The sequence below is a fragment of the Anguilla anguilla genome, chromosome 6 (genome assembly GCF_013347855.1).
Source record: "Anguilla anguilla isolate fAngAng1 chromosome 6, fAngAng1.pri, whole genome shotgun sequence".
Classification (NCBI taxonomy): domain Eukaryota; kingdom Metazoa; phylum Chordata; class Actinopteri; order Anguilliformes; family Anguillidae; genus Anguilla; species Anguilla anguilla.
Genome location: NC_049206.1, coordinates 17,247,596 through 17,263,193, shown reverse-complemented (window position 1 = coordinate 17,263,193; position 15,598 = coordinate 17,247,596). Strand labels below are relative to the sequence as shown.

General features: G+C 38.7%; 1 protein-coding gene and 1 long non-coding RNA gene across 4 annotated transcripts in view; one reads left to right on the top strand and one right to left on the bottom strand.

Annotated features, from left to right (window-relative positions):
* Window positions 1–7,142, bottom strand: part of LOC118228992 (nuclear receptor subfamily 5 group A member 2-like) — a 47,632-nt gene extending 40,490 nt beyond the window's left edge. The window contains exons 1-3 of one of the 3 annotated variants that reach the window (XM_035420593.1): window positions 6,863–7,141; window positions 2,924–3,055; window positions 159–277 (exon numbers count right to left, since the gene is read on the bottom strand). In XM_035420593.1, coding sequence (XP_035276484.1) covers window positions 159–277; window positions 2,924–3,005 — 201 coding nt within the window. In that variant the 5' untranslated portion in view covers window positions 3,006–3,055; window positions 6,863–7,141. Of the gene's footprint in view, window positions 1–158; window positions 278–2,923; window positions 3,056–3,173; window positions 5,265–6,862 lie in introns of those variants that run through there. The other 2 variants (XM_035420592.1, XM_035420594.1) reach the window with 2 other exon arrangements.
* A 2,148-nt stretch (window positions 7,143–9,290) lies between these two features.
* LOC118229319 lies at window positions 9,291–14,325 on the top strand. Its single transcript, XR_004765645.1, has 3 exons — window positions 9,291–9,408; window positions 14,034–14,128; window positions 14,224–14,325. It is a non-coding gene; the product is annotated as an uncharacterized LOC118229319 (long non-coding RNA).
* The last annotated feature ends 1,273 nt before the right edge of the window (window positions 14,326–15,598 follow it).

Sequence of the window (15,598 nt, the reverse complement as noted above, 5' to 3'; positions counted from 1 at the left end):
TTACGGTTAAGGACAAACAATGAAACTAGGACAAATCTTCTATTAAGTAATCCAAACCCAGTTTCTTTTCTGTTTTTCGAGCCTGCTCAGTTTAAAGCCAGCATGTAATGTAGCATTGCCTTGAGAATGATGAGGAAAGAAGGTCTGAACAGACACACCTTACAGCTTTCACAGGTCAGCAGCCCATAGTGGTACCCAGACACCTTGTCTCCACACACTGGACACATCTCTTCCATGTCTTCATCGTAGGAGTAGTCCATCATTTTAAAATGGGGTGCTGCAAATAACACATAAGTATTAGCCAGCATTATGTCTCACATTCAGTGTGGACACATGCATATTAGCCAGTACCCAATGAAATGCTTTTATGGAGGCGAGTGCATTAGTTAGCATCCAAGCTAATAACAGTATGGACACATGACCACCAAACTGCCTAACTAAACAAATGTATAATGGATAAGAGTGCAGTTAAAAACCAGAACAGATGGATACAAATTAGCTAGATTGTCCAAGCACTACCGATGTGAAAAAACATCTATTTTTGCTTCTTAGCTTGAAAATCTTGAATACTTCCAGTGAAGTCACCAGTGAAAAAACAGAGCTCACGGAAATGTAATCATTTGTATTGATTAAAATTAAATGTGCTTGCAAAGCCATTTTACATTTGAGTATCTGTTGGGTTTTCATATAAAAACAAACCTAAATGTGGAAAACTATATTTTAACCAAACAATGCATATAAGACATTCACAGACCTGCCAATATTCTGTTGAACAGACATTCATACATATTTGTGGACTGATGTGAATTGTTAAGGACTACATTTGACCCATAGGAGATTATTGCCTCTGTATGAAAATGGAACGTTTACAACCAAATTTTGAGAGAGGACAGTCAAAATGTTGAGCAAACAGAATTCTGGGATCCAACTAACATACATTTTTTGGAAAGATATGACCATTTAACAGGCATGTAGTAATTTGAATTACAGTCCTACAAATGGATTGCTGAGAAAATAATGAAGAAAAAAAAACATAAATATGGAAAACACACACACACACACACACACACACACACCTTACATCTTAATACATGCCTTACAACTTACAGTAAAGTTTTTTTTAATGAATACGTGTGTATAAACTTGCAATATACTGTGAGGCAAAGTGTGTCCTAACTATTTTACAGTTAGTTTACTAATTGAGAATAATCGTGAAAGTACAGTCCTGTAACTTCATAGCAACCAGTAATTACGTAATTCTGACTTGTTATCAAATAGACAACAATGAAACTATGTCATTTAAGATATGATAAATATATATTTCTCTTTTTATGAGTTTTGCTATTAATTCGCATATTTTAACCACATTTAATCTATGGAACAAATACATGTTACATTTTCATTTTTTCATTAATTAAAATATCTCATTTACACGGCAATTTAAGTACTACTCCAATGCTCCCAGTTAATTTACACTAACAGGTTTAATCAAACGCATATTATCAATACGTTGATACCAATATTTCAACCACACTTAACCTATACATTTAAGAATATGAAAGTAGTATTAGCATTTACAAACAAACCGCAATAAAGAAAGTAGAAATCAGTTCTTCCTACCGAAACGGAATTAATACATATTTTGCACAAACAAATGCATGCGCACAAGCCCCATATTTGTTAGATTAAGGATTTTAAACAACAAAATAGAATAAATTAATTAAAAACGACCGCTGTCTTCAGGCCCTGGGCCTATAAGCAAAAATGTCATTTCTGAGTTATTCCTGAAATCACACGCCATTCTATATTACATTGATACTATACAGTTTTAGTTTTTTCCTCATTAGATTAGATTGTAATCTGATATGCCTATTGAAATGGAACATTCAACATAAAGCGGGTAAAATGTGACATCTACGAGAAACTCTCCTTGCTATAAAACGTGTTTGCTCCATGTAAAAGGCTGGGATGTTTTTTTTAATTTTAAATTCCATTTTAAAAAAGAAAACAGATTCGGAGAAATACAATTTTAATGTGGAATCTAACTTTGACATTTATTAAAGATCCGAATTTTAATTAACGTATCATTACTGAAAATGACATTAGGCCTGCTGTGATTTATTTCACTGTAGCGTTCAAATCGGTGTGATGAAGGCTTGCAATTTTAAAGACCACTACTGGGTGCGCGTTTAACTGTTCACGGTAGTCTACAACAGGTTTGACTGAATACATTTTCATCAGAGTTGTTAAGTCCAAAATTAGCCTACACAGTAAAATGCGTACAACACATTTTTTTAGTTCCAGGCTAACTCTAAATTCATTGCAGCATGCATTGACAATAGTAAAATAAACAAAACTAGGAACTAAAGAGGGGAAATGAAAAAAGAGTAAATTGTAGCCTAAAATTTAGAAAATAAAACATTTAGCCAAAACAGTCACATATTTCAATTATTTTAAACAATAAATAAATAAATAAATAAATAAAACAGCTTATCAAAAAACAACTCGGAGCTTTCATTTCATCAATGGGGTTTTAACAGTTAGTTGGCTTTACCAATGCATGCTATGAGCAGTTTGGGCAAGACAACAATAAATGACTACGAAACCTGATACAGACTGTATCACGTCTGATACATAGTGAGTCCTTCCAATGAAACAGCTGACAACTTTCGGCGTAAGTCAATGCTAGGACATCTCTTATCACAGTCGCCGGTCCGGAAAGCTCGGAGATAAAAAAAAAAAAGTATCCCCTCGCCTAGTGAACGCTTCGACAACGTTGTCCGCTATAAGACTGAATCAGATGTTGTCGTGCGTAGCCTACCCACAGAGGTAAATGAGTGATCCAATCGTACCAACTGGACAATTTCACCCAGTAACGGGCATACCATATCCCATAAGAACACAATGCGCTTTACTTTCTTACCTTGCATGCTTTTAGGAACGCGTCCCTGTTCCCCATACGATCGAGCGATTCCCAGGGATTCAGTCTCGACTTTTGGCAGCATGGCAGCGTTGCCAATCGGAACTGGGCTCTCAGCTTCGGCCGTTCGGCCACCTGCACGCGGAGGGTGCCATGCGATTTCTCAGTTACAGAGAAAATGTCTTCAAAATCCAGACGCCGTACAGTTTAGCTCAACGGTGCTCAGTGGAATAGAAATACAAATGCAACATACCCAACGGTTTCTTTACAGTAGCAGTCAAAATGCCAGTTCATGGTGTCCCATAGCAGAAAAGAATAAACTCGTGAAAATATCAAAATCCCATGTCAACGCGAAAGACAGTCACATTTCAACCACAATTTAACTGGGAAACATATTCAGCTCAGTCACATGTCTTCGCAGCTTTCAACTGATATCCGATCTTCCAGTGTTGCTTCGATGATATTGGCACTGGTCAATAAACGAGAGTTTATTGCCAGGAACTTTGGGTTTCCATAAAGCGCCTCCCCCTCCTACAGTGTTGTGTCTAACGTCGACAATGTGCAATGAGCCTAGTTTTGAAGTTCAAAACCTTCCTTCCTGCCTTGTTTACCCCATCACTGACACTGCACACGCCAATCGGGAATCCTACGGGTGGGCTGACATCATCTTCCCTTCCGCCAATCGCGCGGAGAGGAACATTAGAGCACCCACGTTGAGCTCTCCAAAGCACGGCTTTCCAATCATGCGAACGTCTTTACCTTATGAACATTTTAAATAAGGCACACGAGCTATTCAATACGCGAATAAACACAATCAGTGTTTATCTTTCTAGACTAGGTCAGTTAAATTGACAATATATCAGTTCAGCTTGAATTGCTTCGTTTTATCACAGCCTACATCAAAGCAAGCGCGATAAGGCCATAAATTGCTCTAGGCTACAATGGCTTCAGAACTGGACTTATTAAACGGGGTTATCAAGGCTTGTCATGCATGCTTCAATAAAATTTGCATCACTGTTTACAATAATACAAAATAAATGTATATTTTAGGGCGTCTATATTGAAAAGACAGTTGAAAACTGATGTAACTTGGAATTTCTAGGTTATTTCACACAGCCGTCCGGTTACATGCAGGTTTTTGGTCTTATTGTTTTTATACGAACCAGTCCCTATTTATTAACTTGTTCTTTATTGCTTCGTAAATCATTACAGTACAGTCTGAGAATAAAGATAAAGTCAAATCAGTTTAGGGATAAACGAACAACACCGTAAGCTGTGAAAAACAGCTGTGCTCAATTACATTATAAGAGCCAGCCTGAATGTTTCTTATTTTATATTCGTATGACATCAGCACAGTGCTCACAGAAAGGGAACAAATACCTTATAGCTGCTTAATTTTTCCGCCGCTGTGTTTTTAAAAGATTTTTTTTCGGAATAGATCAATTGAATGTGTATCTCTGTAGGCTAAATATTATAAATCTTTTTTGTATGTTTCCCATATCTTCCCATAAATTGATTTAAATTTAAACGGTTATTATCGGCCATAAACAGATTATTATTGACACAATACAATGCAATGATGTCGTTACAGTTCCATATTTGCAATGAAAATATGACACCCGACACCGAATGCCGCGACCAAGTTTAAACGTAGGTTTCAACTGAAACAACGTAGGCCTACAACCTGCTAAAATCATTGCTATTTTCATTCTACACAAGAAACGCCACACGTCACAAGAAAAGCTACAGAAAGGTTGGTCGACGAAAATATCGTTTGATCTCTAGTATCTTCGTTGAATTGATTAAAACGGGTAAGGAGGCGCGGACATTTAGATCCAGATCTCTTATACCATGCTAAATTAATGTGACACCCTTTATTATATCCATGGTAAATCCATAGATCTCGAGCTACAATGGTGGTATCTGTTGCCAAATGTTTACTTCACAACTAGCTTTACGAGCTGTCAACCTGCGCGGGCAAAGAAAAATAACTTGTGACTGGATTTAGTCAGTCAACACGCAGCACACCTGATGATTCCTCGACACATCGAGTATAAGTAGGCTACGCAACTGTATTGGTGGAAAAATACAGTGCACCAATAAACACCACACAAATAAATAAATTCGTAGCCTATTTATGAATGAAACTGACACAAAAGTATACATTATCGTATCAGATTGATTTTAAATAAGACACATAACGTTGTATATACAATATAGGGTAAAAATGAAAAGGTAGGCTACTGTTTCCATGGCCGAGAAGTGTAATGCTGGCAACAGTTATATTAGCTGGGCTATATGCCACCACTGGTACAAATCAAGAGAAAAAGTTCCAAATTTACACTTAAAGGGTATAGTCTTAAATGCTGCTTTCATAAAAATAAAAATAAAATACTTGTGTGTAGGCTAATATGTTAGGATCAAAACTGAGTTAATTTAGCTAGAAAAATTGGATAAAGCATTGTGTGAGTGGGAAAAAAAGGTTACAGAACCATGGACCTGAGGGTCCAAGGGTTGAGCCGTGTGTTATATCGTCAAACAACCTAGCGCACCTTACCTTAGCTGCTCCGGTCACAGTACGGCACCATAAAAACTTTGTGAATCGATATCTGATAAGGTGTCTGTAACGCAAATAAATATTAGACTAACCATATAAAATAAGATTTTCCCTGTCAATAAAAGGATATATTTTTACATGAGCTATTTTGTACATCAAACAGTGACATGAACTGACAAGAAACGCGTTTTATATCAGAATTAAAACGTAAAGACTGCTATACAAGTAATGTGCACTCTCGCCCAGTGACGCTTAATTCTACAAGCTAATAAATAGCTGTAATTCGTTTTTGTACTATTTTGTTAAATTGACGTAGGCTACATGCTTATGAAGAGATTTATTATTATGATTATTATTAAATAATAATAATAATAATAATAATAATAATAATAATAATAATAATAATAATAATACAAAATAAATAATAATAATAATAATATATTCCGTTGTATTAGCTGTAAAGTAGCGAGTCTGTAGACTATTTGATAAATTCTAATCACAGATTTCAAATTGTATTAAAATGAATGGTATCGTTGAATACTTCTTATTTGTCTTTAAATAGCCTAATAGTAAATTGTTTACAAACGTTTGCATAGACTATATTAAATACAATGATAAATAGCGGCATACGATTTTTTTTAACGATTAAAATCTAATCGTAAAAATGATTAAAGATATTATAACTTGAAAGTTATGTTATAATAGCTTCATTGTATTATTGTATATTGGAAAACCGCAATAAATCTCGCTACAAACCGACAGACTCATCTTTACCGCCTTATATGATACATTATATAATAATCTATAGAAATTCATATTTAGTACAGCCTGTATTGATACGTTATCATAAATATCGATTTAAAAAAATCATAAACATCTATATAGATTTCGCGTAAAAGCTTCAGTACAACGTTTTACATTGCACTCCACAAACCTCCATATGAACTTCACGCCACTAGAGCTATTTTTTCACATTTCTGGTCAGGAAATTTGTACACCTGTAAATGCATTTGAGCAAGGAGTGATCGTTTCGTAATGTCAGTACAGAAGGTGTATAGTCTAAGCTTATCTATTGGCAATGAATCTCTCAATCACACATTACTTTTACAATTTACCTCATTTATTGTTAAAGCAAGAATATTCCTTATTAAGGCTATACCTTACAAACCATATGTAACTCGTACTACAAGTATGATAAAATGCTGTTATAAACTGCATAAAAGCATCTCATGAAAAGTGATTGCACAACTCTGGCTAAAATAGACTAAAATTATTTACTTTGTCACAGGTGTTTTAGTGAGGTGGCAAGTCTCAGAGACAAACCTTTGAAATGAGCATTAGGATAAGTGACAGATTCTCCTTACAAGAGACCTTTGCCTCCTTACCGCTCAGACAGGTCTTCTTCAGTAAAATCCTCTATGATGTCATAGCCAGGGGCTTGAGGTCACATCGGGCTGTTCCATGCAAGGCTGTTATAACAGTCATGGTGAGAAGAAGACTTTTGTTACTCTTCTTGGTGTAAGAGTCTCATGGCGAGCTTGGGTAAAAAGGAGGATCCATCCTTCAGCTTTGAAGAAAAGTTAATTCTCCCAATGGACTAAACCTCCCCCTTGATGCACCCACTGCACACATACACACACAAACTCACACACACACACACACACACACACACACGCACACATCCCACCCCCCTCCAAAAATGCCAGAAATAGGCACCTGTGTTAAACCAACAGTCCCATCCAATGAAGGTCCTAATCAGGAGTTTTCCAAACGCATGGTATGGATAGGCCATCTGTGGTCACATGACCCAGGAGGGGACGATAAGACCATGTCATAAAGTGACACAGCGACAGATAAGGGCTTTGGGGGTAGATTATGCTGTGGAAATGATTAACCTGGAGGGAAAAGAGAGGAGGAATTGCTGCACAGGTCATTGACTGTGATGGGGGGAAGGTGGTAAAAAATGAGGTCAGAAGATCAGAGCTGAAAGGATCATCAGCGGAGTGCTCTGATCTCCACTACCTGAAAATAAAACCCTGTCCTTATCATGAGCAGCGGTTACACGCATTGCCTAATGTGTGCCAATGCAAGGGTTCCCAAACTTGTTCATTTTAAGGCCCCCTATAATGACTACCCTTTGGCTGAGGATCCCCCCATCTCAAAAAAGTGATGAACTGTTAACCGTAAACAGTAAACTCTTTAATGCAAACTATACTCTATTGTAAAACATGTTTATATAACATGAACATGTAAGATGTATAATTTATGAAACATGGAAATAGTAAGAAAAGAAAATATTCCTTTTTTTTCAAACCATGAGCACACATTTACACAAATCCAATTTGAAATAAATTCTCTCAGTAACCTTAACATTTATTAAAAAAAATTAATATTACAACGCACAGGAAAAATCGGCTAATTTTCATCCTGGAGAAAGTGTGTCTTCTATCCTCTTATAAATATACTTCTGAGGACATATGACCCTCACAATATTGTATTGACTGGTCATAGGTTGCAGGTCTTTCTCGTATTTGTTAATTTAATTGCATAGAGCAAATGCACTAATGATTCATAATTGCAGTACACAACACCAGTCAGACAAAATATGAACTGGTAAAGTACAAAATATTTTCACTAAAGATTCAGAAAAAACAAGTGACATTTTTCAGCCAACGAAACACATGATACAGATATTGTAAGGGCTAAAGATCTCTGAAACTGAAAAATGACAGCAGTGCATGAGTGTGTGAGAGAGTGTATGTGTGTGTTGTGTATATTGTGATTGTCAGTGTGTGAGAGAGAGTGCGTGTCAGATACAATGCATGGTATACTGAACATTGTGCAATCAAAACATTTGATGCAAAAGTGATTTTTTTCCCTTTACTTTCAGCAACAGCTCAGCTCACAACTTAGTGTAAATACAGAAAATACCAAATAAAGAAAGAAACAAAACATATTTTTGCTCTGCTTGACCACACTTCAAAATCTGACGGGTGAGAAATGAACAGTTCTCTTCTCTGAAGCAGTGTGTGCTCAGGCTGCTGGCTTGTTTCCCAGCAGAGGGCAATAAGCCAATAACTGCCGGGGGGTGGGGTGCAATAGACCAAATAACCGAGACCTGTTGACTGCAGGTCTGAGGTCTGAGGATAGAGACCTGAAGTCGTGTAGCCTCCTCTACGACTAGCAGAGAGTCAACAAACCGTGGCTGCTTTGACTACCTCAAGTGGCTGTACACTGATAACACAAGTGTACGTGAAAGCCCTTTGCTTACCAATGAGATTAAATCATTTCCACCAAAAAGGCTTGAGGACTTTCAAAGCTTCAGCCCCTTTTCCTTTGAACGTGTGTGTTTTATAGCTCTGGCTAGAGCAGGGCATAATCACTGGGCACTTTAGAAGAGTATAAAGCCCTGTTAAGCAGTTCACCTGAGGGTCCGGAGTTGCCAGCCACGTTGTCTAGGAAAAATGGTCATTCAGTGCACATCAGATATATCAGAAACTCCTAACCCAGTGAATCAGTATATTCTCATACTTCCCGACAGACAGAAGGGCATACTGTGAACAAACAAATCAGTGCTTTACCGTAATTCGTCCAACTTTTGCAACGTGTTGGGGGAGTGGTGTGTGTGTGTGTGTGTGTGTGGGGGGGGGGGGGGGGGGGGGGGGTCAAACCAATTTAACTACAACCAGCAGAATGCCCCCGAGATCAATAAATGTACTTTATTACAGCAGCATCCTGACTGAACTTTGCTCTTGTTTGATCAGATATCAGATAACTGTGTTCACGGTCTATTTTGGCCCTTTGCTGTTTTGAGGCTGTAATGCCACAGTAACCATCCTGCTGGCTTACTTTCCAGCACGTGGCTATGTCCCTTGCTGTGTCCCACTGTCTTCCAATCAGTCGAATGCCTGAAGAAGAAAAAACATCACAGGTCAGTGACAGTCATCATTCATCCTATGAGCAGTGCCGACGCCTCAGGTGTCTGGTGCTAACCTAACTCAATAACCTGGATTCAATCAACATTTGTTCTTAACTAAATAATGCTTTAAAAAAAAACAAAAAATAAAAAAAACCAAGTTTACAATGATAATTTCAGTGATTGCTGGCCCCAAAATGTTTGTGAAAAAAGAATAAATGTTATTTTGTTATTTTATGTTAGTGTGTTTGTTAGTAAAAGACAAGTGTTGATTGGGATTGGATACAGGCCTCTAACGCCGTGATGTCAAACAAACAGTTCCACCTCCTTATCAGGACTCAAATGTTTGAACTAATATGTGGGAAATAAGCTGCAGGAATTAAACCTTTGATGCCATATTTTAGTTACTGATTCATCCACTTTTAAGTGTTTGACCCTTGGATAAACATAAGCCTAAGTTTTGTGTGTCATCCTGCAGTAAAGTATAGGTAAGACTAAATGAACAGGATAATTGATCTAAAACAGGAAACTAAATAAAATAAAAGCTGTTTGTATGTATATCAAACGGACAGTTTGGCGCATTAAATATAATAAATTTGAATTGTTCTGTGCCATAGATGGCAGAATGAATGAATAAAAAACTTCACTGAGTTGAAGATTTCAGGACCTGTTGAAGAACTTAAATGTTGTTGTAAAATTTTAATGGGGTAGTACTTGATGAAAGATTGGTGGGTCGGTATGACAGCTAGGTGTTTATACATAACCTGTGTGTGTGTGTCTGTGTGTGTGTGAGAGAGTACATTAGACATAACAGCATATTAGGCATGCAGCAAGTCTGGGTTTAGGCTTTAACGAACACCACAAATTGGGCTATTTCTGAAAAATGTGTAGACTAAAAAAATTACATCTTTTGGTTACATTTATAAGGCATAGTTCAGGACAAATCTGTGGTCAGACTAAGTTCTGGCCATGTGCCCTTCTGCCTGGTACTGTGTCCAGGGGCAGTCATCAGTACTTATTCAACACTTACTCAATATTCACATAGCCCTCTGCTCCACTCCACGTACTCATTCCTTCCTGAATATCTGGAAATTATCTTGCCTTCTACATGCTCTTGTGATTATGAGCTCCAAACAAAACCATTTATATTTCAAATAAAACCCACGCCCCGGCATTTGAGTTCCACGTTCAGCTTTCCAGGAGAGAGGGCGGGTCCCCCAAAGAATTCTGTCAGTTTGGACTGCGCAGTTTGGAGGACTGCTGGAGAGATCACAGTAGACCAAAGGAGCTTGGAGCTGAAAGGTGGAGACTGAAGTTGTGTGATTCTGACCAGGGGCCGGGGGAGGGGTTTGGGGGGGGGGGGTGGTGGGTTGGCAGAGGGATCTCGGCTGGTGAGGACCACCCATCTCCTCAGTCTGAGCGCTCACCCCAACTGCCACTTAGACCCAGGCCCAGCGGCCAGGTTGTGGCGAGGACACCTGCTTGCTCAGGAGCGGCCCTTCACCACCCAACCCTCAATCTGCCAAGGGCGGCACTAGGAAATGGCTTCCAGGCTCCGTGGGATGGAGTAAAAATGTTCCATATGTTCCTCGATTCTAGGCCTATAGGAGAATGTGCACTGCAAGGACATGGCTGTACCTCCTTTCATTCACCTTCCCCCACCTTTTGCCATGTAGCTACACAGTAGATATTTTGTGCTGTTCTAGTACCTGTGACTATAAACCCGAAAAAGATTGATATGAGTAGGAGTAGTCTAAGATCTAGGATGTTTTTTGAAGCAACTGTGGTTCTGGAGAATGTCCGGCAATTTGCAGTTGTCCATTAACAAGTAGTCAAACAAGAATGCACTCCTTTGCATTTCATGCCATTAAGATCAGTCAAGACCCCATTCTAACGCACGCCATCAAACAAGCAAAAACGACAAAATCATTTTGTTTTATTTACACATGGAATTTGGTATTGCCACGGCCCGAACCGTCTGTTTCTCCTTACGCGACATTTGGAGTATCTGAAAAAACAACACCATCCAGGCAGAGCAATTTTTGTATTATATTCTATATCCTTTTTTAATTAATTCCCGTGGGCACCACCAAAGCATGCTTCATATTGACTTTCTATCTCATCAGAAGAACTCACAAACCAGATTGAGTAAAAGCACATTTGATACAATCATTCAAGCTGTGTACTTTGGAGAGGGAAACTCAGTGTAGTCATTCTTTGCTGCTGCCAATGTTCAGGAAAAAAAAAAAATTATAAAAGGTTTGAGCTTCAATAAAATACAGATGTAGAATTTTACCCTGACCCTGTCTTTTCTCTAGTTGAGGTCTTTGTACTACAATTTAATCAGTTAAAAGTCAGAGAGGAAAAAATTAAAAATTGGAATACATTGATATGATACAGAGAGCACCATAAAAATCCTACAGTGTATTTTGATGACCCAAGATAGCATTTTATACATTTTATAGACTATGCATTTATACAGTGGGATACTGATTGAAGTGAGATACGCTTAAATGTCTTGTTTGAGAGCACAATGATCTGTATATGAATAATGCTTAAAAAACTTACCCCTTTAACCTCAGCATTTTAAGTGCTGTAGCATCAAGCAGTCCTCCCACTAAGGCTACAGTTGCTCCATCACACGAAAAGTTCCATCCCATTTCCTCTACTGAACTCACCATGTCACTGTATGTTTGTTTAGCAGTCTAGTGTCCTTATCCAATGAAAAGTATGACTCATTTATCCGCCATTAGCGATGCCCTATTGGATATTTAATGAAGCGTTTCGAGTATAAGCTTTCTCAAGGGTACAGCAGCAGCTGGGATTCTGACCCTCCACCTCCTATCTGGAAGCTCAGTTCCCCACACATTGCTGCAACCTGCGTGCCTTCATTCCCCTAGCAGGTGAAACCCCACATCTAACAAAACACTGTACATTACTGTAAATACAATTGCAATTCATAAAATACGGCAAATATTTTGCCATTCTTGGTGTGCTATTTTTTGCGACACTGAACGTCCAATCACATTTCCAGAAACACGTGTGGTGTGGACAGGTGCTCAGCGGGGGTGAAACATGCAGTGAACAGCCGGAGAGCAGCCTTTGCAGTGACACTTCATTAAATAGTATATTTATTATATTTCATAAATATTAGACAGAAATGGATATCAGCTATTTTGCACGTTTATATTTAACATCATGTAATCACTTCATATTGACAGATATTTCTTAAAGATAGATAATTGAGGTCTGTAATAAATGCCTCCGTATTTTTAGAACACTTGGCAGCAATACTGAGTTTACCACCTTGTGCAAGAGGAAAATGGACTGTATTGATTAAAAAGCACTAGGGAAAACTTGACATCTAGGAATACTATACAACTTTCATAACCTATCTACACCATAAGGATAATTCAAGTAGGTCAATGGCATTCAATAACAATTCCATTAGCTAAACAAATAATGCTGGTAACATCGATTAACAGAAATGATTACAGTACTCAATGATGCGCTTATTGTTTTGGACTTCAATTAAAGCAAGCAGAATATGTGTCTAACTATTTAAACAAAATATCTCTTCTGTTTTTATGTACGGTTATATAATCTACAATGTAGCTCTCCAAATACAATTGCATTAACCCTACAGCTAAAGTTTTACAAAAAACTGTAGTATGCAATAAATGGACACAAAACTGTATAACCTAATAAACCTAATAAAAATCAATAGTTGACCTTACACATGTATCATGCAAATTTGAAAGATTAAATTAGGTCTTCCTTCACATTGACTTCCAAAAGTCAGCTATAATTTGAAAATAAAATTGCTGAGCAAATGGCTCTAATTAGGGTTTATTTATAGTTTATTTACACATACTTGGTGTCCATCCAAAGGTTTGTGTAAATGTTGATTAATAAGATTGTTTGTACTCTGGGGACTGTTACGGCAATAAGGAAACATGCTTTCCTGCTGGCTGGTTATGACTGTACCAGCATGAGTCGACTGGAGGTCTCACAAGGGCTGTTTTTCCTGTTTAACTGTCACGCCGAGCGGACCTTCGTGAAGGATGGTTCCCCACCAACCGAAACGCTCGTTGGCCCCTGCCGTGGTTACGGAACGTACCTCCTGTGCCCAAAGGGTGTGAAAGTCGGAATCCCACAGATGTCACACACATCCTACGGCCTGGGACTCCTGTGTGCCACTCCATGTGGCTTCCCCCATTGTTCAGCTACCTGCTACCCCAAGAGGGACTGGGAGGGGATAGGAGGGTAGGGGGGATGGGGGGTGGGCAATCTCTTTATGAGTCATGACATCAGCAACGGAGAACTTTTTATGGCAACAATAACATGGGGATAAGAAGCCGGGAAATATCCATTAATCATTCTTGCCTGTCCGAGAAGGACTTCATGCTTATAAAGTGCTTAATAATTAATACGAACATAACTTCTATTCTCTGATGTCATCATATGTCGCTTTTCACTGCTCAAGGTTAATTTTCAACAAAGGCATTTAGCCATGGATGCAGTTTAAAAAAAAACTCACTGTGAATTGAGTCATTAATATTCACCTCTGTATTAAAAATATATAAAATGCTTAACTACATCATATAAAAGACATGTTAAATAACCACTCGATGTTTCAGTCACAGGCATGGACAAAGTTGGCCATTGTTGTTCAACTGAATGGAAGCCTCTAATTTGCCTAGACATGGAAGAAGAGAACAGATCAAGTTCCTTGGTGAGCCTGCACAGTCAGGAACCATAATGTACACAATGATTATTAGGAGTAAGAACAATAATAATATTTTTATTCCTTTTAAACGTTTCCCATAGCACCCACATGTTTGGCCCTGATGGCGGATGCAAAAGGACAGTGAAAGCAGAAGAGACACCTCACACGCCTACCGCCATCGCGGATGGGAGCGGGGTGAGGGGAGGGAGGGGGGGGGGAACAAAAACACGGAGGAAAAGGGATTTCCTGACTGGGCTGTATCAATACGTTTAACATGTCCCGGCTCTCACCCCCGCCGGGCCGCTGGGCCCATAAAACACGTCGTCGCGTCCTTCCTCCGCGGCCCCCCCCCAGAGACCGGGCGGAATCTTTAGAGGGAGGCCGTCACGGGCGCCCCGCTCCGCATCTTCCCAGCATCCTCTGCAGCGGGGGGGCGCCCAAACTTTCCCAGCCCAGCGCACGCTTAACGAGCAGAGGCTCAGTCCCACCTGTTATTAAGCTCTAGCCTAAAATGCCTTCGCATATACAATGAGCGTGCTTTGTGCATGTCAAAAGAATTGAGTTTTAGTGAACTGGTGAAGTGCATGTAACTCACATAGTGTTTGGTTTGACCAGTGTAAGAGATTCATAAAAGTTAATTCAATGTGCATTATTTTTGACACATATCTTGTGACTAACCAGTGGTAGGGAACCAACAAGTTTTCTTAGCATCTACATCTATATCTTCCTCTCTCACGTCTTCCCTTGCATATTACTATAGGCATTTTGAGACATTAAAGTTTCAGGGAATTGTCTTCATTTTCTTTTGATGTGTACCTATATAAAAAAAAATATTTATGTGAAAATATATCCATATATAAATATACAAGACCAGGTTAAAACCTAGTATATGGCTGGACCTAACACACGTGATCCGGCCAAACAATGGTGTAACTTCATCAGTCAGTCAGTCAGTCAGTCACTCACAGACATTTGTGTTTGTAGGGCTGGCCCCACTGTTGCGGTCCAGCCAAAAATAAAAAAGATAAGATAAAAAGGGCAATATCCTGAAATCTTCAATTTTGCCCAGATACAGTTCTGTGGAAGGACCATTTTGTCTTATATTATTTGTGTGACCTTTGAATCTTAGACATGTGAATGCTTTCCTGTACATTTAACATTTTTCCTGTTTCGGTTTAAAATACCATCAGACAACAATGTGCCATTTTTTAATTTCCCTGAATCTGACTTTGATGAGTGTGCTGCCAAAGAGGTGTGGCAATGGTAGGCTGTTTAACCCTTCATTTCCTTAATCTCTGACAATGGCAGCGCTTCTGTTTACACTCTGCCACAGTACGGCATAATGGACTCCAATAAAATGTTATTCCCACATTACTTACCACAGTGCTCTGCCCTTCTAAAAAAAAAGGCAGGAAACACCCTGTAGTTTAATGGCTCCCACCCTAAAATAAAAGAGCAAGGAAATAATTAATAAAT